The 23,356-nt window shown below is 40.1% G+C and overlaps 2 protein-coding genes and 1 long non-coding RNA gene across 4 annotated transcripts in view; 2 read left to right on the top strand and 1 right to left on the bottom strand.

Moving 5' to 3' along the window:
• Positions 1–664: 664 nt before the first annotated feature.
• mrps33 (mitochondrial ribosomal protein S33) lies at positions 665–3,876 on the bottom strand. Its single transcript, XM_023418726.2, has 3 exons — positions 3,693–3,876; positions 2,724–2,940; positions 665–1,381 (listed from the first exon to the last, which is right to left on the bottom strand). The coding sequence occupies exons 2-3, from the start codon at positions 2,936–2,938 to the stop codon at positions 1,276–1,278; spliced, it is 321 nt and encodes a 106-aa protein (XP_023274494.1). The 5' UTR covers positions 2,939–2,940; positions 3,693–3,876; the 3' UTR covers positions 665–1,275.
• Positions 3,877–5,830: 1,954 nt separating this feature from the next.
• LOC147818427 (uncharacterized) lies at positions 5,831–7,130 on the top strand. Its single transcript, XR_015437975.1, has 2 exons — positions 5,831–6,526; positions 6,786–7,130. It is a non-coding gene; the product is annotated as an uncharacterized LOC147818427 (long non-coding RNA).
• Positions 7,131–15,012: 7,882 nt separating this feature from the next.
• The window catches only part of tmem178bb (transmembrane protein 178Bb), a 121,021-nt gene continuing 112,677 nt past the window's right edge, over positions 15,013–23,356 (top strand). The window contains exons 1-2 of one of the 2 annotated variants that reach the window (XM_087177248.1): positions 15,013–16,549; positions 16,804–17,539. In XM_087177248.1, the coding sequence (XP_087033374.1) occupies positions 17,158–17,539 (382 nt within the window). In that variant the 5' untranslated portion in view covers positions 15,013–16,549; positions 16,804–17,157. The remainder of the gene's footprint in view (positions 16,550–16,803; positions 17,540–23,356) is intronic. The other variant, XM_023418731.2, reaches the window with a different exon arrangement.

Below are 23,356 nucleotides of genomic sequence, written 5' to 3' on the forward strand. Positions count from 1 at the left end.
TTGACATGCAACGGGTCTGCCAAAGTACGATGGGGTATTAGGGCCACATTGAAGAAAAACGAGAAATCTGAAATTACGATAATAAAGTAGGAATTTTACGAGAATTAAAAGTGTAAAATTTTGAGAGAAGAAAAAACATAATTTTTAGGATTACAAACAACCAAACATGTGAAATGACAGTCAGTGGTAGTCTGAGCTGCTTCTGGCAGCTGCTGTTTGTCCAACAATAGAATAGACACAATCTTTTCAATGTCCTGATGCTGATGTGATGGTGAAGAGCTAAAGATGAAGGATCTCCTTCTGCAAAAGTAGAACTTCACAGGATGCTCCACATTCCTCATTTTAAAGCTTCTGATATTTCCTCTCTAAAACAACACAAAATCTAAAATTACCACATTATTCTTATATTGACTTTTTTGTAAAATTACATTATTCTTGTAATATGTTGACTTTCTCTCATAAAATTATGACTTTATTCTCAAAATTTCAGATTTTCTTTTCCTCAGTGTTGCCCTAATACTCCATCGTACCAAAGTGCCTCACCAGTAATCCTTTTATAGCCAAAAAAAAAAAATGCTAACGTTTCTGGTCTAGCATTAGATACATCCACATATTTACTGGAACCAGTGATCCCATATGAAATATATAACTCAGTACCAGCATCTGTGTACTGTGTTGTGGTTTTATTGTAGCATTTTTGAACAGCACATTCCTCACATTGATTTTATTTTGAAAAAACATGAAAGATGTCTGTTTCTTTACATCATTTTTTCAGCCATTGCGCTGAGTTAAGCTCAAAACTCCAAAGTTGACATGAGGTGCAGTACAGCTGCAATAGACCCAAATTTGCTATAAATCCATGAATGGTGAAAAGACATGACCACAGGCCTGTAAATGTTGTATGTGTACGTATGATCATAGTGATTAGCTTGTTTTTCTAGTATCCAATAGCATTTGATTGGCTATTTCTTTCTCCATACTGGTTCACCCCCTGCAACTTAAATCAGACACATTCAACATTAAACAAATGGAATTCCATTGAGTACAACAGACATAGATGAGAATGTTGCATGTGTGTAATGCTGACCTAGGGTATTATTCATGCCAACATAGTGAAGCTTCAAAGCACTGGACAGTTGTGGCTAGACCCATGGGATTGTTTCAGGATTCGCGGCCCTCCCCCACAATAATGTATACAGTCCACCACTGTCTGTCTCCAGGAAAAGCAAAAAACATAAGTCCTGTGAAAAGGTGAAGTAGCAGAAATGTTACAGCTCATTTCTTCTTCCCCGCTCTCTTCCCCTCTCCTTTCTTTGGTTTTCCTTTTCCTCTTAGTTTCCTCATGCGACGCATTTCGTCTTTGAAGTCTTCATGCTCATCCCTGAGAAGGAAGAGAAAAACTGTTTATGAAAACCTTCACCCTGCTTACTGAAGGTTACATCCACATTGATTAAATACCATTTTCACTCATTGATCAATTTAACTATGGTAAATGTTTGATAGCTGTTAAACTACCACTAATTAACTCAACATTTCCTGCGCACATGTTTCAAATTAAAGTTCCAGCAGCTCAAAGAGCAGAACACTTCCCAGCAAGGGTGTAGGTTTACATGTGGACGGTAGGGACATGTCCTTACTACTATTTTGTAAGGACAGAATTGTCCCAACCAATATTTGAGTGAACTTGTTCATACTATGTTTGGAGTGAAGTCATATTAGATCATTCCTATGTGGGTATGTCTCCAAGACGACTGATTTAGGCATGCTAGCATTGGCTGAGTGGCTGAAAGGGCGGGGACTATCTGAAGGCTCACGTCATGTGAGAATATCACACTGGTACCTAATGTCACCAGCCTTTCCACTGTGGAAAAATGTCAGCTGATGTTATTTAATTAACCATGTTAGCTAGATTTAACTAGCAAGCTAACCATGGCTTCTGTCTTCTGTAGGCTAGCAGTCAGATTGCTAGCAGGAGTAATATAAAATGGGTCGATATGTCAAAGTATGAGTTGAATTTGTGTCGAGAAATCCCATGAAAAGAAATGATTTTTTAGTAAGTAGAGCAGCTGATGAGGAAACAGGTGCATCTTCAGTGTTTTAGAATGATAGTGTGATTAAAAATATGCTATTGTGGATTAACTCGAAATTGCTAACTTAGATTTAACATAACCATAGTCTACCTATTCTGATGTTAACTTGTAAGTTATTATAACAGGATAATTTCTTTAAGTTTTAGTCTTTAATCTGCTACTGTTTTATTTAAATGCAAATACATTTTTTTATGTAGTATGCATTTTTTTTGTAATTTGCATTTTTTTTTAATGCAAAATACTTGTAGGAAGTATTGAGTGTCACTGACAGATGCTTAACAACGGTCAAAAAAACCTGTGCTAAGTGGAAACAACTTAATCATTGAATGAGATAAAAGGAGAGTGCTGAGGAGATGTGCTTTATACTTAATTTACCAGGTTGGTTTTCAATGTGGGACGTATATTTTTAAATTTGCTTCATATTACTTTGATTGAATGATTTTATTTTAAAGATTGACAGTCATGAACTACCACCATTGTTATCCTGTGTGAAAGTGCAAATACATGGAGCACTAATATTTAAATGAACTCATTTCATTTTAAAAAAGCAAATAGATCAAGATCAAAGATCAAGCTTAAACCTTTGCCATAAGTCATCAACATTAAGCGACAGGTGAGCAGTTTCTACAGTACCTGAAAAGTCCCATGAATCTGAGCTTTTGGGTCATGGCATAGTAAATCTTGTGCTGTGGGTACCAGTCAAACACCTCCTTTCTCTTGGCCATGGGAGGCTCCTGGAACAGCTGGACCACCTTCATAGATTTGGAGTCTGTTGGACGCACAACATCCCCGAAGATCCGAGCGCTCAGTCTGGCCATGCGCACGGCATAGCTGGACAGACCGGCCATGACTGTTCAGCAGAGCAGAGAGAAGACTTGATATACAGGAGATGTGAGGGACATTGACTTAGCATTAAACACACTGGCTACATAATCAATTATATATTCATCATGTCCACGGTTTTAGCCTACACAGTTAAAAATAGATCAGGTAAGATCCTGAGCTTTGTGTTTCGAGTGTATGCATTAAATTATTAAACAAAAGAAAATTCAAACATGTAGTGAGCAGGACAGCGTAATCAGAGTGGGAAAAGTCAATAACTTCAATACTTGAGTCACAGTATAGATCCTCCTGGTCAAATAGACTCCAATACAAGTGAAAGTTGTTCACAGATCAACACAGCGTATGGTCTATTACATTTTCAAAATAAAAGAAGATACATAACCCTTACTAAAAGCTCTGCTTCAAAGTAAAAGTACTTCATAGAAATGTAGAGGAGTCAAAAGTACAACATCTGTCTTTAAGTATAGTGAAGGAAAAGTCAAACAGTTAAAAAAATATATGTATATTCAACTAAAGAACAGATCTGAAAAGATATACTGAAGTACAGTACTTAAGTAAATGTACTTGGTTAACTGTCCACCCCTGGTTATCACACTGACTAACACTGTTAGCTCATGTTATTGGATACGCTCTCCGTGTTTTAGTCGTCATATTAGTAAGTAGTTTGTCAGTTTTGACTTCCCTTTGCCTTGTGAAACCCCCTATTGAACAACATGATGAAAGACAGCATTTCAACAGCAACGGTAGTAACAGTCTTACCTGAGTCTGCAGTCAGTGGAGAATTAGTTACACACTGTAAAAACCGCTCGTCAAACGTATTTAGCCCGAATTAAATTACAACTGTGGGTAAAATTAATTATATTGACGCTAAAGCTAACGTTCACCTTCACACACACGCCATACTGCCATCATAGGCTCTATCGCGCATGTCACATTTCCCCACAGCTGATTGGTTAGTTGCTTTCACTTCCTGTTTTCCGACATTCTATCTTCTAATATACACGGTTTTTTTTAATTTCACACAAATATGTAAGTAAGTCCTGATTAAAACGTTATATTAACGGAGACACACCTTCGTTATTGATGTAAACTGATGTATCTTTTAAGCTATCGAGCGCTGGCAGGAAGTCCGTCGGTCGTAAGAGAGCCGTGACAACAAAAGTTCTGCACAAAAGTTCCGCTTCTCAGACAGCAGTTTGTTTGTACATAGCGGTATTTATTATTTGACTTTATCTAGAAAACAAAGCCACAATGAAGCAAGTATTTTACAATATATGAATCTAATAATTGCATTGAAACCCATAATTTAAAACATAAAGCTGACATTAAAAATAAATGGTTTTATCAGCTGTGTATTACTGTACTGCTATCGGTTAAGGTTGGTTGGTTATGGCAAGTCCTTTTAATTTACATTATGACTAGTCAAAACTGAGAGGGGAATTACCAAGGAGTCTGAAATTCTATTTTGCCATCCAAAATGTGAATTCCAGATATTTTCATTAAATTCTAACGGAATTGTCAATTCTAATGGAATTTTTTACTAATTCCAATCAACAATATATTTAATTAGCCACATCTTTTTTGATAGGTCAAACGATTACTACCCAAAATTCAGATATTGTAGATCAAAACTGAAATGGAGATATGTTGAATTTGAGTGTCAATAGTCATAATTCCTTTTCAGGAGGTGTCCCCCACCCCCCAATCACCTCCAGCTAAACTATGGCGAACGTTACTTTCTTTCTCTCCGTTACTAATTATTTTATCTACATGACTTTTTCATGTTAAGTTTTCATTCATTTCTCTGAGGGACACACATACATATAGATATTTAAAGCAGGAATTTTCCTCCTGAAGCCAAATACATAGAAATCCTAAATCCCCACTTACCCGTCCACTGAACAACCTGACCCAAGGCCTTTTGGGTTTGATAGAACAAATAACCAATATTTTCTCTCTCCTCCAGATGGCGCCATCATTTGCAAACGAAGACTTTGCAAAACCTTGGTGAACTTTTTGAAAGGTGTTGTTTATCATTGCATTAAAGAGGACTGGACTTATGACTGAGCCTTGAGACCTGGATTGAGAAAGTCATTTATCCAGTAAAACATTCTGCCATTACTGTGTTAAGCACACCCTCCCTCCACATTGAGTCATATGCCCTTTCAATATCCAAGAATAACCCAATTACAGCTTCCTTAATGACAATAGTTTTTCCAAATATTCTGATTTAATACCGCAATAGAATCCATAGTGCTTATTCCAAATTTGAAACCACTTTGATAATTCACAAAAAAAAAAAAATCACTAGCTTGAAGGAAATATACCCGTCTATTTGTGTTCTTTCTATTATCTTGCACAGAGCAAATGTCAACGCTAAAGGTCAATAAGACGATGGACAGGTTGGGTCTTTTCCTGGTTTCATATTGGAATCACTACAGCCTGTTTCCATTTTGTTGGTAACTTACCAGCCTTTCACATACAGTTCAAAAGGGCAAGGTGTTACAGCCCCTTCCATGACTGCTGGATTTTCCCAGTTTGTTTACCCTGTCTGTCTTTCCCTGTGTCTCGTCCTCCTTGTGTGAATGTGTGGCCCAATCCCAATATCGCCTCTCACAGACTCACAGACTTGGACGTGAGTTCCTGGTAATTTTGTGAGGGCGTAGTTCTGTCCCACTGTTAAACCATCGAGGTCATGGAGCTCTCCAGCAGACATTTTGACTCCTTTATGCAGACTTTCTGTAAGTCTGCATTTCTGTAGACTTTGCCTGAGGGAATAACCCAAAGTTCATAGCGTTGTGACATTAAACACGGGGTTGCCATGGTTAAGAAAATTATATAATAGACAACAAACAAGCATGAAAGCACTGAACCCTAATGTTAGCATTACAAGAAAAAAGACGGTATATGACAGAATAAACACAGAGCTCACTGTGAGTTATTTGTCCTATGATGACATGAAGATGAATTCCAAATATCCAAATTGGATCAGATCTGATTATAGCTGATTACAGGGGGGGTACAGTATTGACTTTTGCTCCCGTGAAAGATGCTTCTTGTTGTTTTTTTGGGGGGGAAAATACTCCCCATTGTGACTCCTCACTTCAGTTACTGTCAGAACCGGTGCTGTGCCTGCTCCTGCTGAAGATCCACCACCATTACCTGCCGCTATATTCACCTGCATGCGCTGACTTTCCACCCGCAGAAGCTGGAGGGGCTTGGCTCATGCCAATAAAGAACTTTTAGCACATCTATCCTGTGGCGTCTGTATCTGAATCCGCCCCGGGCTCCGAACAGAATTAAATACCAAATCGTAACAAAAGGATTTCCTCTAACACTAAATGTTTCAAAAGTTCATAACGTATCTCATCCTGGCCTGGAGTGGTATTCTCCCCAGCCTGCACTGCATTAACTTCGTACCTTATCCTAAAGCCCTCCTCTCCTAGTGACTCTGAATTATGACCATAACACACACGTCTGATTTTTCTTTGCTATTTACAGCCTCAGTGCAGCCATCATTCGGAACAGACGTTGATGTCTTAACAACTTTACCAGACAGTTTATGGATTCTGGATCATATCTGCCTGGCTCAGGTATATGGACCAAGCGTCCCACAAAAAGCCCTCCAACATTTCCATTTTGCATTCTTAATTTCTGTCTTGCTAATGCTCTACATTGTTCGTATTCAATAGGATTTTCCTGAGTGGGATTCTTGCATGAATATCCTAATGTGTGCTTTTTCTTCCTTACTGCCTTGTCACAATCCTTATTCCACCATGGAGCAATAACATGACCCTCGGCCCTCGACCCTCATCTCAGGCAAAAAATCAAATCTTTTAACTGTTTTCCCAGGATCCACAACTAGGGAAAATCCAAAGTGGCTCAGCACAGGAAAGTGATCACTGTCCCATTGAGTCTGTTCGTAAGATGTTCCATTCCCCAGCTCTCGCTAAGGCCGGTGAAGCAAGGGTCAAATGAATGAATTCATTTCAAATCCAGTTGGTCTGCTGTAATAACGACTGCACTGTTGTACAGAAGATCAGTAAACTCAGTGGCATGAGTTGGTTCCAACACGGAGGGATTGGCTGCCAGATGTGACATCACCTGACATCACATGTAGATATATTGTAGACTTGTGTATATTGCTGTAAACCTACTGAAATCTACTTGGATTAAAACTGGGACTTTGTACGTTAATGTAGTATCCATTGTTTTATTTCAAATTGAATATGTTCAAGCACAGTTAGTGCAGAACTTTTTGTACCAGCCTAAAAAAAATGCCATACATCTACCATTTTACTTTTTGTTCATTGCAAACTTGAAGACTTTTAAATGTGTATATTTGTGTTTGTATTGACACCACTACATCCTATGACCTACAGTATGTTGATGTGCTTGATATGTGATAGATCTGTGGATATAAACTTCACCAGTATTCTCTGATGGTTACTCTCAGCTTTAACCAGAAACTTAGTTCTTACTAAGTTTACTAAATTTAAATTAAGGAACAGAATGCATTATATTTGTACTGTCTCTGTACTGTTACCATCACTTCAATTATTTCAAGTTTCTCAATAAACCTGAGGAAATACAAAAAAATCGAAATAACAAATCGCATCCTACAATTGTTTTAAGACAAAAAAAAAGATTTGATCTAACCTCAGTTACGTCTCATTATTTATGCTCTGTTTTCTCTTTGTGGATTTTGTCACATCCACGTTTCAAAGCAAAACATTTTTAAAGCTTTCTGACATGTTGTTGTTTTGATGCCTATTTCATGTCCTCTCAGTGACAGGCTGAGAAATCACACGCCCATGTGGGAATCAAAGAAAATAGCATGTTGCTTCACAAGCTTCACAACACTTTTGTTGACATTGTTTCCGTGTGTGTGGTGGTAAATAAAGAGTTACATATCTAAAAAATGGAATTTGTGTTTAATCAACTTTGACAGTTTGACAGTGTATTGTTTTATATTGCCAATTCCTTTCCATTATTTCACTTATTCATGAGCGGCTTAAAACTAAAGCTGTCATTTTACTTCCATTGCGTCTTTACAACTTATTAACAGAAGAGGGCGCCAGATATGAAGGAACTGCAGCCACGCACACGTTCAGAGCTTAACTTCCTCAGCAGAGTGACAGTTCCTGACAGTAACCACCGGAGATAAATGGGCCGACACAAACTTACAGCACAGAGTCTGGCGGGGACACACACACACACACATGAGAATGATTAATGGGCAGAATTCCGGTTTATTTCTGCACTTCAGCTGCACCAGAGCAGCTACTGAGTGAACAAACCTGCATATGCCTTTTAATGTGTAAACGTTACACTGACTTTCATTGTTTCATTCATTAGTACCACCACAATCAGACTACACTTATAAAGGATTTATACATGGTTTATAATTAGGTTATTAATTCTGTTGTTAACACTTTATAAATCATAAACAATCATAAACAAGTTATAACACAGTTTTCATACATTGATGCAGGCTCACTATTTGGCAAGATGAAGTTAATGCTTACTACTCATTAATCTTACTAATGAGTTATTACCATTTGTAACTGGTAAAAGGAGCCTTATAGTAACTCATTAATAAATGATGTGTTTTACACTTTTATAAATGTTTGTAACTGATAAATAAATGATTGTAAAAACGAGATGAAGAAACCTGAAGACGATGGAGGGAGAATCAGAGAGATGTGAACAGTGGGAGAGAGAATGGGTGAGCAGTTCACCAGGTAAAGGAAGGTCACCACCTGTGTTCTAGCTGGGATGCTAAAGTCCTAAAGAAGAGACCGACCAGCAGAAAGCATCTCCATGTTAATCTCCACTGTGATAACAATCTGATCAACAGCTGTGATTATAATGAGGACGGCTGCTGAGAGCATGTAGAGGTCAACAACACTGCCGAGGCCTCAGAGGATGAATCTGGTCATGTGATATGATCATGTGATCTGCCAGAATTTGATCTGCCAGATGAAACTTTCTGAGCATTAAGATGCTGACGGTGGTTCATTGATAGTAACTGAACAAACATGTGATGAAGCAGCAGGTACAAATGCTCATGATGGAGAAAACAAAGAAAGCTCAGTAACTAATGAGATATGAGGCTGAACAGTACAGATACATGTGGGCTCACTATTTGGCAAGCTATAGGTCACTGTTGCCCTTTTTCTCTAATGTGTTATAACAGCTTATAAATGATTTATATAGTTTTAACAAGCTAATTACTAGTTATAAACCATTTATAAATCCATTATAAGGGGAGTTTGATTTTAAAGTGGTACCCTTATTTCCTATCTCATTCTTGAAATTCTGTTTAAACGCTTATGTTCTCTTTACTGCTAATTCTGTCTCTCACACCCACACTCTCTCTCTTTCTTATACACACACACACACACACACACACACACACACACACACACCGCCTCCACAGAGGGAGTGCGGGAAAAAAAGGAAAAGACATGTTTACACAAAGTCAGACAGTGCACACAAAGGGGGTGGGGTGGAGGGGGGGGGGGCTTTGCACAGAGTATGCTCAGTCTCTCTCCTCTTACAATTTAGGTTTTTATTTGCTATTAATAGTTTTTATTTTATCATTATCTTTTTGGTTGACACACATTTCCAGTGCTTCAATAAGGGAAACCAGTATCTTCTTCCCACTTGAAGCACTGCAGACACGTTAACACGCCAAAATAGCTTAGCTACGCCCGGGAGTTCACTCAGAACTTGACATGCTTTTATCATTTTTATGAAAAGTATACTTCTCAGGTGCACCTCTGTGCAGTCTGGAGGAAAGTTGGGGAGAGAGAGAGAGAGGGGTTGATGACATGCAGCATATCAGATTTACAGCACCCAAATACAGGCAGTCAAAGGCGGTCGGTGGAAGAAATGGTGTTTTTGATAACCAAAAAAAGCCATTTACGACCTATCCAAAAAAACACTGGGAACAGCAAGAGACATCTGGAACTGCAAAAATCCAAACTGAAGCAAACGACGAACTGACAAAGACAAGTTGGAGCACAGAGACTAAATACACACAAGGGAGGCAAGGGTGATTAAACACAGGTGAAACACATTAGCCAATCACTGAAGGAGGGAAACAGGAGAAAGACAGGAGATAAAATGACCACAAGCAACACAGGGAAGTGATCACAAAATAAAACAGGAAGTGAACCAAAAGTCCAAATAAAGAGTCCAAACAAATTTCAAGAGTCCAAACGTAAAGTGTTCATCGAGGCAAAGCATGACAGCAAAAAGGCTGTGGGTCGGCTTTAAACCGAAGGACTGAGCATTAATGCTACATACTGCACCAGATGACCCACCCCCCCCCCAGAGGGCAGGCACATCCCTTTTGTGGACCAGCCTTGGGGTTAAATCGCTCTTCGCCTGCAGATGAACCCCATCCGAGGAGACCCTGGTTCCGGCTCGGTCCGCCCGTCCAACCCCGCTCGCAGCCAACAAACACACTTATCTACTTAATCAAAGAAAAGAAGTCTCAGCCCAACAGGTGAAGTCAAGTGCTCTTTAATATCAGTTTCATGTGCACACGGAGAAACATTTTACACACAGGTTGTCAAGGCAAATGTGCTCCGACTAATACAGACAAGACTTCCTCTCTTACAAATCACCAAAACAGACAGTTTCCCAGCAGGCCCTGTTGGACTGTTGCACTGGAACAGTCTTTATCCAAACATTTCCCAAAACTGTTTGTACAACATCAATCACTTCAACAGTTTCGGTCATCACGACCCAAGCCAAGGACAATGTCCTCGCCAGGTCTTCTCACTTGCATAACTGTCAGATTGATAACACTTGAACTTGAACAACAGGACACGAAGTCAACTGCACACACAAGTGCAAAACACATCCGTCCCATCGGAATATCATATTTCCCTCACACACATTTTTTTTGGGGGGGTTTCTCACTGGAAGTGACACATTTTACATTACATGCAGTCACTTGATCTATTATTCTTTATAAAATATTGATTAGTGCATCTCTAAAATCACAAATCAGTCTCCTGGATACCTTGTGTGATGTACTAGAGAAACGGTCACAGTTCGGAATAGAAAAGGGTTCATCCTCTGGAGAGCCTGAGGGTGGTGAATAAATTCAATGGCATTTTCCATGATGTTCTCACACTTGTTTCTGACATCCAAGTCATGTTACCAAACAGCAGGTTAAGTTACATCATTTCTGTTGACGTCAGACTCACTGCATCTGAAAAAAAAGAACATTTGAGGAAGTACATCTGATTACAGAACAGCAATTATGTACCTTTACCTACTTTAGTAGATTATTGCACTTGCAATTCAGAGGCGTGGACTCGAGTCAACCTGCCTTGGACTCAAATAGCAAAAACGATGGCTTTAGAGAAAACAGATAGAAAAAAGAAAACTAGAATAACCGCCTTGTGGTTGTATGCCCCCGCCACTTAGAATAGTTTCAGCCAATATAATGACCGACCCCTCTCGCACCTCCCACCACCGTCTTTGCACTCTTGCTTTCGGGGAAGGAGACTCCAGAGCATCCATGCAACGGCCACCAGACTGTGCAATAGCTTTTCTTTCCCACAAGCCATTAGAACTATGAACTCCCTCAAAGTGCTGCCCCCCCCCCATCCCTCCCTCCAAAACCACAGGATGACATAAATGCTCAAAAATGCACCAGTACTTTAAGTGTCCACTGACCGCCTGTTCATTCAGGATGACACGTTGCATAAGCACTTCTTTTTTTCACCCTGATCTGTGGAGTACGGTATCTCGCTTCCATGTATGCTGAAATGCGGATTATGGTAGTGACGAATACATCTGATTCTGATTGTGATTATATCCCTGTTTATCCAGAGTCACATAAGATATCAATCATTTGTGTGAAATGTCGTCATAATTGCTGTGAGAAGTCTTGAGTAATGGCTAAAAAGTGTTTTGTGCTCATCCTTGAGTCCCGGTGGGCGTTTGTGCCAAATTTGAAGGCATTCCCTTGAGGAGTTCTCGGGATATTGCGTTCACAAGGTGAACTCGCCATGAGGCGTTACTGAGATGTGTTGTCCGTGAGAGTGGGACGGACGGACATCCCAAAAACAATATACCTCCGGCTCAGACTGTCACCAGTGTGGAGGCATAAAAAAACTTGCAGCTTCACTTTGAGTTTAATATCAACCACTCTTATTAAATAAAGTATCTATCTATCTATCTATCTATCTATCTATCTATCTTGATTTCACTTCCATTTGACTTGGAATTACCTAAAAATGAAAAAAAATGTCATAAAAAAAGATGTACAGTGTTTTGAGTCGATGTGACAGCAGCCAGTTCAGGAGGCAAAAGTGTGTGTGTGTGTGTGTGTCAGATCAGAGCAGGAGACAGACAACAGATTATCACATCAGAGCTAAACACTCTTGTGAACACAGAAAAAAAAAAAACCTAACCTGCAAAACATTCAACTCAGAGATGACAGATGATCGTCACGGTGTCACAGGAGTGACACACCAAGATACATCTGATCACTTTGCTTCTCTAAAGTGTAATTGTAAGTAAAAAACACAATTTCTAAATGATTATTTCTTTAAATTTGCAAACTGTTGTTTTGGATCGCCAAGAATCACCGAGCGAATGTTTGAAATGTGAAAAGGTTCCTTCAAGGTATGACGAACAGATAGATGGACAACTCAAAAACAATATGCCTCGGGCTCTGGTTGTTGCCGGCGTGGAGATATAAAAAAGTGCGGGGTCAGCCCTATGTTCCCACATTTCTTAGAACTTTTTTTTTTTTTTACAGAAATTTTTGAAAATTAGGGTTAGGGCTGTGGGAATATAGGGCTGTGGGAATATAGGGCTGTGGGAACATAGGGCTGTGGGAACATAGGGCTGTGGAATATAGGGCTGTGGGAACATAGGGCTGTGGGAACATAGGGCTGTGGGAATACAGGGCTGTGGGAATATAGGGCTGTGGGAACATAGGGCTGTGGGAACATAGGGCTGTGGGAATATAGGGCTGTATGAACATAGGCTGTGGGAACATAGGGCTGTGGGAATATAGGGCTGTGGGAACATAGACACGCTCCCAAAAGTGCCAGCTAGCATTAGGCATTAGCATGTTACCCATTAGCATGTTTCATAGGGTGAAATATGCTCATTTTCATTTTCAGCAAATACCACAAAGTACTGTAAGGTTTAACATAGCCTCTGTTAAACTGAGACATTTGGTGTGAACATATGTTTGACAGGCAGACTTACATTTGCTGGTTGTGTTCGAACTTGGAAAACTGTCTGTCAGCTTTCATATTTTTTTTATAGAGAAGAGTTTTAGAAGAGTAAATGAATTCTTTATCTGATATGAAAAGAACATAAAACCTGACTAAGTTAATAATGGTTGAAATTGAAAGTGAAACCAATTTTAATAAAGAATCATCTCCTCATGGTTTTCTGCCTCCTCCACTCAGACTAGTTTCAGGTTACATCCCTGTTTATCCAGACTCATAGAAAATATGAACCATTCGTTTGAAATGTTGTCATAATTGCGGTTTGAAGTCTTGAGTGATGGCTAAAAAGTGTATTTTTTGAGGTCACTGTGACCTTGAACTTTGACCTTTGACCACCAAACTCTAATCAGTTTGTCTTTGAGCCCAATTGCATGTTTGTGCCAAATTCGGAAGGACTCGCTTGAGGAGTTCTCGAGATATGTGCCAAATCTGGCTGTCACCAGTGTGGAGGAACAATAAATGTTTCACAATGTTGTAATGTGAAGAGCTGCCTAAAATGTCCTTGTCCGCCCAGCAATGGAATGTCATTTTATTTAGCTGACTGTTTTCACAGGGATGGCAGGAAACCATGACCTCAGGCTAATACCACACCAGCAAGAAATGAAAGTCATGGGCTTTTAACAGTCTACACGTTGCTCGAACTGCAGATACTGTTAACATGAATCCTGGAAAAACATTGAAATGAATTTCAGTTGAAGGGCAAACTTTCGAACGTATTAGGTGAACAGGTGTGGTGTGGTTCAGGTACACGCCGCCAGCACTACACCTATGATTGTAACCATAATGTAAAAGCTCCTCCCACCTCCGTGAAGTATTTTTTTGAACCCAAACCATGATCTTTCTTCTTGAGGGCGAGTGCATTATAAAGTAGAAGTAGATATTAATAATAGTAATCTACTGCATAGAGGGACCAGCACTGCTCTACTTTGGCCTGGGGAAAAATGTAGCTGTTTCTCACTGTTCCTCCCATTTTACTGTACATTAATTAATAATTAGTTCATGTAATGGTAATTTGGTTAAACACATATTCGTTCAGTAATATGTACCATGTATAAGTACAATATGTAGCCTGTGTAAGTAATAAAAAGCCTTTTAACTACATTTTAAACACATAGTCTGTAACTTTCGTCTCTGCAGGTCTCAATCAGATTAATAACAAAAGACGACGTCGGGTGATGTCATGAAATAGTGTTGGATCATGGGAGTTGTTGTCTTCACCGCAATTACCATAAGCTTCTCTTGGTTTGGGTTCCTTCAGTGTCAGAGGTTCAGGAATGGTGATTCTAACCATTAAAAACACTGAATAAAGCAGTTTTAGATTTAAAGTCAGAGTTTGAGCGACGCTGTACGGAGGACAGAGACGTCAGAGAAGAGTTGGAGCTGAGATTGATGCTAACCTTTGTTCTCTGATAACTTATGAAGCAGACATTCAGGAGGTTTCTACCAGCAGCTGAATCATCCACAGAGGTGTCCTCCTCTCCAGAACAAACACACCAGGGGATTAAAACCAGTAGAAGCTCCCTTAAAGCAGTTTACCTTTAAAAATGACAGGACGTCTCCAGCAGCTGGGAGCTGAGCTGTCTAACATTTCCTCAGCTTGTAACTTCAGATCCAGACGTCCGACAACTAAAATCCTTCATCTGGTTCAAATATAAAACTGAAAACCACCAAGGTGTAAAAAGTGTATGTCGCTTAAAACTAGATAAAAGTCAATGTTGAGCTTCTGTCAGACAAACACACTGACACATGATCAAAGAGGATATGATGTCACTGACAGGCGACCAATGACACATTACCATGATTAAAATCCCGGTTTTTCTCTGGTTTTTAGACATTTTAATCTGGAATAGTTAGATGTGTAATGATGCAGGACCTGCTTGTTGTTTCACAATCTTATAATGTGAAGAGCTGCCTAAAATGTCCTTGTCTGCCCAGCAATGGAATGTCATGTGTGTCACCTATCAGGGGATATTCTATTATAACATATATACAGTACATCCTCTGGATATATGAAGATATAAATTTATAACATACATGAAATACCCATGGTAAAATTATATATGTACATATATTAAAATATCTATGATGAATTTTTATATGGTATAACATGTTGCGACCATATATTTGAATATATATTTCATTTATTTGTAAGTTTATTAAAACACCATACATATAAAAATTCTACATGTTTAGATATATTTTCTCAACAATTTCTCATTCATTTTAAACATGTCTTTCTTCACGTCATGGGAAAGTGGTCTCAGACTTTTGGACTCTACTGTACATAATATCAACATATACTGGATGGATATTTATTCATGTTGCATACAGACATAAACATACATATTTGTATAGCCAGACATTTATGTCAATATAGAAAACGGTTCCAATTTCTAATAGGTTACATATATAATTTTCACATGTTTTTATTTCAATACATATACATATTTCATTTGCATATGGGCTTCCCCTGCTTTAGTGCATTTAGCTATAATACTTATTATTCTATAATTCATTATTGTCACTTGCCATTATTCACACATTATAGGATTTAGGTGAAAGCAATAGTAGGACACAACAGTAGCCGGATAACAGAAGTTGTAGCGTATTATCCCATACGCAAATGTAATATGTACACATATTGAATTTCTATATATGAAATGTATGCACATATAAAATAAAAGCACATATGTAAAAACTTTATATGAAACCTATTAGAAGTTGAAACAATTTTGTACACTGACAAATATGTAGCCCACAGCAATATGTATGTTGTAGACATACTGTAAGTTAAATAAATATGTATCCATCACAGAGCCTGTCAGTATATGTTGATATAATATACAGTGGGGTCCAAAAGTCTGAGACCACTTTCCCAGAATGTGAAGACATGGCTAAAATTAATAAGAAAAATATAGGCCTATAGAATTTTTATATTTATGTTGTTTAAATAAACTTGCGAATACGAATCAAATAAATATCATTGACAACATGTTAAAACTATATAAAAATTCATCATATAGACTTTTTTTTTTAATGTATGCACATATACAAATTTTACTATGGGTATTTCATACATATGTCAACATCACTCTTGATATAGGGACATACAGCATATGTCATATGTTATATTTCTCTGTGGGATTGTTGAGTCAGACTTCATGTAGCCTGTAGGCTGCTGGACCAGGCTGCTGTTTTGATTGGTTCGCGGTCGGGCCTGCTCTGTAGCAGCTGCCGTCATCCGATCAGACGCGAGGGTTCTGCTGAGTCTGCCGACTGATCCCTCGCTCTCCTGCTGCTGATGGACTGCGGTCTGCACAGGGTTCGGTTCGGACTCTTCAGGTACATTTACACTGTCCGCACTGTCATTTTGAAGTTTCACAGAGGCGGTTTTGTTTGGAAATGATGTTGCATTTGTAAAAAAAAATAGGGCTTGTGCTTAATGCAGCCGCGCGATCCTCTCTAACTGCCCCCTTCTTCTTTGTGCATCGTTCGTCTGGGAGGGTGGGCTGTGCAAGTCAGGGTTTATTTTATGTGAAATATTTATAGTCTAGGTAATGCTTTACTAACGATGGGTGCTGTGCTGTTGTGCTCAGACAGATGGATGCTGAGGATCCTCGGCTGAGATGAGATAAGCCCCCTCTCTCTCTCTCTCTCTCTCTCTCTCTCTCCATCTCCGCCGAGCTGCTGCAGCGCCGCGCACACAAGAAGGACGTGGGCACGTTATAGTGGAAAACACCGGAATACAGGGGATTTGATATTTCATTTGAGCTGTGAGCTGTGCCACTGCGAGCTGTGAAAGGTCCCCCCCCCCCCCCCCCCCCTTCTATTTTGCACTTATGGTCCCGATGCTGCTCTCCAGAGGTGATGTGAGCTGAGCTACAGTGAAGGGGAAGCCGCAGAGGAGCTGTCCGTCTGTTGAGGTGCAGATGCGGCTGTGACAAGCGAGCATGGCTGCCGGGAAGTTACTGCTCTACGCCGGGCTCTCTCTTTCTCTTTGCGCCCTGGGCATGCTGGCCGTGGCGATGTGCTCCGACCACTGGTACGAGACCGACGCCAGGAGGTACAGGGAGCGGTGCCGAAGTTTTTCCAGCCGCCGCAAGGACCCGGGCTTCATCTACATCCCCAACAACAGCCTGCCGCTGCGGGCCAGCCGGAGCAGCCTGCCCCGCTGGGAGGAGAAGCTGCTGCTGGCCCGGAATCGGCGGCAGCTGTTCGCCATGAGCGCCGCGGATGAGTGCAGCAGGCAGTACAACTCGACCAACATGGGGCTGTGGAGGAAATGTCACCGGCTGGGCTTCGATCAAGAAATCGAAGATCTCATCCGGAAAGGTAAGAATGACAAGAGTGGCTGCAGAAAGCAGCAGTGTGCATTCCACACAACCAAACATGCTGTGACATTTCTCATGAGAAAATCAATTAGTCTGCTCTGGAGTGATCGTTCATCTGACCAAAGGGCGAACAAGGGCATCGAGCTTTTTCCTTGCTACGCTAACAAATGTTTGTCCAAAGGCATGCAGAGCGCCACGGCCTGTGGCTGCAGACTTGCTTGTTGTCATGCTATCTTGCAGAAGAGGGGCGCATGGTAATTACGACGCTGAAAAGCAAGTACGTGACATGTTCTCTCTGTTTCTCAGGTCTGATTTGTCCGCTCTCTTGTAGTTTTAAGTGGTGCTCGTCTGACCCTGCTACTGCACATAATGACATAATCATTTCAGGGAGAATGGGTTTAGAGGAAGACTTTACTTCCATCCATCCATCCATCGATCGGGTCTGTATTCTAGACAGGCTTTATGTGCATGGTTTGGGTTCTCCTGCTATGGTGACCCCATGCAAAAAATGAGAGCTACTCTGCCCCCTGTTAACCTCCCATTCTTTCCACACTCTGGAAGTGTATATGATGTGATATATCCAGGAATAACACACGGCCCATTGACACAACCCCATTTTCAAGACAGGATCTCTGTGGCAGTAATGCCTGAGCCATTTAAGGGGGTGGTGTAGTGGCTATTTGTCTTTCAAACAAATTTAAGTCCAACATGAAAGCTACAAGCAGTGTTATGCGGGCCCCTCGCCCTGTCATGCACCTCGGGGGCCGCCACCAGGAGGCCGCTTGATGATGCCACCATGCATTGTCCCTTTATATCGAGTGTAAACCAGACCATGAAAACATCATGTATGTCAAATGATGATTGTAACTCAAGGATTACTTCCTGATTACCTTGCAGATGTCTTCAGTGTGGGACTGTCATCAAACACATTCGGGGCAGAGTGGATACTGTATATTATAGTTATAAGAACTTCAAAAAATTCACCGCGCTGCCATGTGCAGGCGCTCCAACTAAAACTCGCTAAAACTTAACAATTTAGCATCGCAAAGGTCTTAAGATGAGATTGACCAAATATTATGTCGAGTTCGTTAAAGGATGACGCCCTTAGATCCCAAAATAAAGTGCCAAAATTGATATATGTAATCAAAATGGCTGACTTCCTGCTGGGTTTAGACTATGCGTGCAAGAGGCTTTTTTGTAAGTCTCGGCACGTTGCATGTGCCTGCCGAATTTCATACATGTAGGTGAAACCAAGGGCTTCATTGAAATTTTCTTGGGGGCGCTATCGAGCCATTTTGCCACACCCACGTACAAGACCCATAAAATATGTACATTTTCACCAGGCCGGACGCGTCTGCAAAGTTTAATGAGTTTTCAAGCATGTTTAGTCCCTCAAAAAGGCAATTCACTTTTATGGAGGGGAAACAAAATAATAACAAACACTACAATTTCAATAGGGGCCTCACACCCTTTGGTGCTCGGGCCCTAATAAAAATCAAAAGGCCACTGATGCACCATGGGGAATATGGTTTACACAGTCAAAAAAATACATTGTCCAAACAAAGCTATTGTGTTATCGTTTTGATTTATTCATACAAACAAACAAGCAGCAAACCAAAGACCAAAGGGTTCATGTTTCCTGCTGCCCCTCCTCATCTGGTAAAGCCCACCCAGGTGCATGCTGGTCCTAAACCTGTCTACACAATGACGTTAATGCACACTCCTCCTTCTGGAAAACAGTGATTACAGCTTAAACTATCACCATTCTAAGTAACTGGAGACCAAACTTTTACTTTTACTCCAAGTAGATCATAAACCCTCGAATATAAAAATGATTCTATAAATTACTATATATATGTTACTGTGCTTTTTATCCAGAAAAACTGCAGCTCCTCAGTTTACTTATGCTTGATTACAGGGCAGTCTTGACCGGTCCAATATGGCGGCCACGCTGACGTACGACCTACATATGACTATGGGTCTACCTACCTAAATAACCTCATGTGCCCATAGCGTTACCCAAAATAAACAGAGTACTAGTTAACCAAACTAACTATGTTGCATAAGCAAATAATATAAAGAAAAAGAGAATATTATCAAAAATAAAACAAATTAATCAAAATAATCCAAACTCAGAAAAGATGGATAAATAATAGAAAAAACAAGATAGTGAAAAGCTCCTACAGGCAAGTCAAGTCATTTGAAAATGAGTAATTTAATGTAAAATACTGATAATTGGTTCACAAAACGTAAAGACTTGATGATTTTGGTCTTTGACAACAATGTACTCAGAATACATGAGTTTTTTGAGGCAGGTTTGTGTGTTAAAAGACAGAGGCTGAGGTTTCTGATGGAAGTTACTGGTCTGAGTCTGGAAGAGGAGAGGGTGTGTGTACTCTCTGAATGCATGTGTGTGTGTGTGTGTGTGTGTGTGTGTTGCAGCTGTGCCTTTCCGTTGAGAATGCCTCAATGCCTTGATGGCCTACCATCTGCAGTAATGGGCAGCCCACAGTCAGTGCGTTCAGGGATCAGATGAATGCCTCCATAGAGGGGTGTGATCTGTTCAGTACAGCGTGCTCTGTCCTGGTGCATCCAACACTCTCTTCACAGTGACGGGTCAATGAGAACAAAGTTGTAGAGATGAACAGATTTATGTCTGTGTGTGCTCCACATGTACAGCAGTGTGATCTACCATCAACACTAATAGCTCACATTCAGCTGCTGGTTCATGATGTAACAAACAACAACACCTATAACCACCTATATTTACCATTACTACTGCTACTCTTATCTGTACTGCTGCTACTGCTCCTGTTACTTTTGCTACTACTACATCTTCTACTTCTATTGATGCCACTACTACTAGTACTGCTAGTTCCACTGCTACTTTTACTAATGCTAATGCCTTGGTTCATATTATTACTACTGACACTACTGCTTCTACTTCTTCCACTGCCACTACTGCTTCAAGTTCTTCTTCTACTGCCACTACTGCTTCTACCTCTTCTTCTACTGCCACTACTGCTTCTACCTCTTCTTCTACTGCCACTACTGCTTCTACTTGTTCTGCTGTCACTACTGCTTCTACCTCTTCTTCTACTGCCACTACTGCTTCAAATTCTTCTTCTACTGCCACTACTGCTTCAAGTTCTTCTTCTGCTGCCACTACTGCTTCTACCTCTTCTTCTACTGCCACTACTGCTTCAACTTCTTCTTCTACTGCCACTACTGCTTCTACTTCTGCTGCCACTACTGCTTCAACTTCTTCTTCTACTGCCACTACTGCTTCTACTTCTTCTTCTACTGCCACTACTGCTTCTACATCCATGGCTGCTTCTGCTACCACTATGTCTCTTACTGCTGCGACTGCCTCTGCTGCCATTAATACTACTAGCCTACCTCTACTGCTCCTACTATGGTGGCCCTGAGAGCTCAAAGCACATGCAAATAGATAAAGATGTTATCTAAATTTGTTTGTGTTGTGTCTATTGGACAACATATGTGCTGCAAATACTCACAACACAACAGAAGTGTTTCCAGGGGACACAAGGGTCACCTGGTGGAATGCGTACCACGAAGGTGTAGTCCTAACCACAGCTGATACACCACTCCTTTACTTAATAATGAAAAGTACTGTAAATGTAATGTTAAGCTGCATGCCCTGTCAGCTGTTGACATGCATTATAGAGAGGAACATAATTTTCATTTTTCAGGGATTTTGGGAAGTGAAAGGTCAGAGGAGAGTACCACAAAGCCCCGCCCCACCCCATCCCCCCACCCCACATGCTGTTTCACTTTTATTCCATTTAATCTCCCAAAATCGAATCACATACACACATACAGGATGATTGTGGCCTGCTGTTTCATAATGACTCCACATTCTCCTGTGTGCTCATGACACAAGAAGTGAAATGACAGGATCCATTCATGCAATTATTAGCTACATAACTAAACCCAGATGAGTCATTTCCTGTTCCTTTGAATAAGATAATGCTTTCGTTTATTACATAGATGAACATTGTTCTTATATGTCAGGAATGAATCATAATCCAAAAGTACTTATCCTATTTCTGTACACAGATCAGTCCCGATTCACCTTCACATACTTCATATTTAACAATTCTGAAAACTCTAATCTCTCAGAGCTCATCCATCTCTCTGACATGTGTTTGGCCAGATCAGCAACATCCATTCATCTCCTCATCTTAGAGGCATCTTGCATAACTGCAAACTGCATCTTTATGTAGATTTATGGAGGCAGGGGAGTTAGGGAGAGAGGCGGTGTCAACAGGTCAACACACAACACTAAGGCCTCCATTTTAATGAGTTTGTTTGTTACAGTATGACCATAATGTGTGTATTTGTGAATACAGAGTGGGTTAAGGTTGTCTCAATAAATCCCATGAAAACTTCACCCACAGGTTTCTGAAGAATGGTTTTGAAGCTCAGAGTGAGCTGCTCCACCGTCGCCATCTTGGCAGTGCCTGACTCCGCCCCTAACTCCCTGCTAATCCAAAAATGTTCTAAGAGGTGGGGTATAGGTGGAGCCGAGACTTCAGTGCATTTCAGTCGGTGGCAAGGATACACTCAGCCACCTGTCACTCAGAGAGGCCACACCCTCAATTTTACATGACTTAAAGCCTTGATAAAATGTAAACAAGTGAATTAGATAAAAATTCACCCCCGTACAGTTGTCGAAGATGAATTAGGAAATTAGCTATAGAGACCAAAACTGTTTTTGTACCAGGAACTGAGGTTGCTACTTGCTAAATACTCAATAGAGCACCAAATGTGGATTTATCCGCTGTAGAAAATAGTCCCCGACAAATGCACTATCTCTACTAGTCTTACATCCGACAAATGTTCATGTCTCGATAATGAATAACTTAATGAACTTAAAAAAATCAATTCCTCCAAATGTAAGGATAATGCAATGATTGTCTGGTACAAGCCCCAACAAAAATCACACCATCATCATTTTTCATTTTTATATTTCTTTCAGTGAAAAAACCATGACGAGTCCAACTGAAATCGTGACTCACATCACAATCCCAATATTATTCATTTATTTTTTTTAGAATATCATTCAGCCCTAAAAACCAGTGTGAAATATTACTAACTTCAGCTTTGAAACCTCAGAGGCAAATATTGGACTTATCAGCTCAGTCAATGAAACATGTGGGACAATTTTCTGCATAACATCTACTGACACTCTTGTTACCTTGAATGCATTTTATAGTTTACAATTTGAATGCATGACTTTTACTTGTATTTTCACATTGTTGAGTTGCTTCTTTTACTTGAGCAAAGGACCTTAAACTTCCTTAACCTTCCTCCAACATTGGTCATTGCAAGAAATATACAATTAGATTGACTGGATTGTTCAATAATACAGAAACAGGGTAAAATACAAAGAACTAACTTAATTGAAGTCGCCAGGGAGACAAAGGCACGTCTCCAAACCTGACTATATACATAATGTATATTCTATGTGTATTGATCTCTGATTGTGATTGATGTGTTTTGACCATTTCATTAATTTAATAGCAAACAAATATATATATATACTATATATGTAAATACGATGTGTAATTCCTGTGAAAATCAATCTAAAGGAGCATCGTCCTGCAGAAAAAGGCAGGTTCAGGACATAAACTGAGCTGACCTATAGGTGTTTTTGTGCAGTCATCCTCTCCTCTAAATAACGTCACTGCCATACCAGCATTTAATGTCTGTGGTCATTCACTCGTGTTGCTAATCCCAACAGTTGGCTTGGTTTCTGATGCCGTGACTGGGCACTGTATGTAACCCCCCCCCC

The sequence above is a fragment of the Seriola lalandi genome, unplaced genomic scaffold (genome assembly GCF_002814215.2).
Source record: "Seriola lalandi dorsalis isolate HSWRI2012SDOR001 ecotype SW California unplaced genomic scaffold, Sedor1 jcf7180002054584, whole genome shotgun sequence".
Taxonomy (NCBI): domain Eukaryota; kingdom Metazoa; phylum Chordata; class Actinopteri; order Carangiformes; family Carangidae; genus Seriola; species Seriola lalandi.

What these genes read in the sequence shown, in the direction of transcription:
- mrps33 (XM_023418726.2), bottom strand. Translation starts at nt 2,938, where the DNA reads ATGGCCGGTCTGTCCAGCTATGCCGTGCGCATGGCCAGACTGAGCGCT. An exon ending in AGATTCATGGGACTTTTCAG is followed by an intron (nt 1,382 to 2,723) that starts GTACTGTAGAAA and finishes CTTCCTTCTCAG; the next exon opens with GGATGAGCATGAAGACTTCA.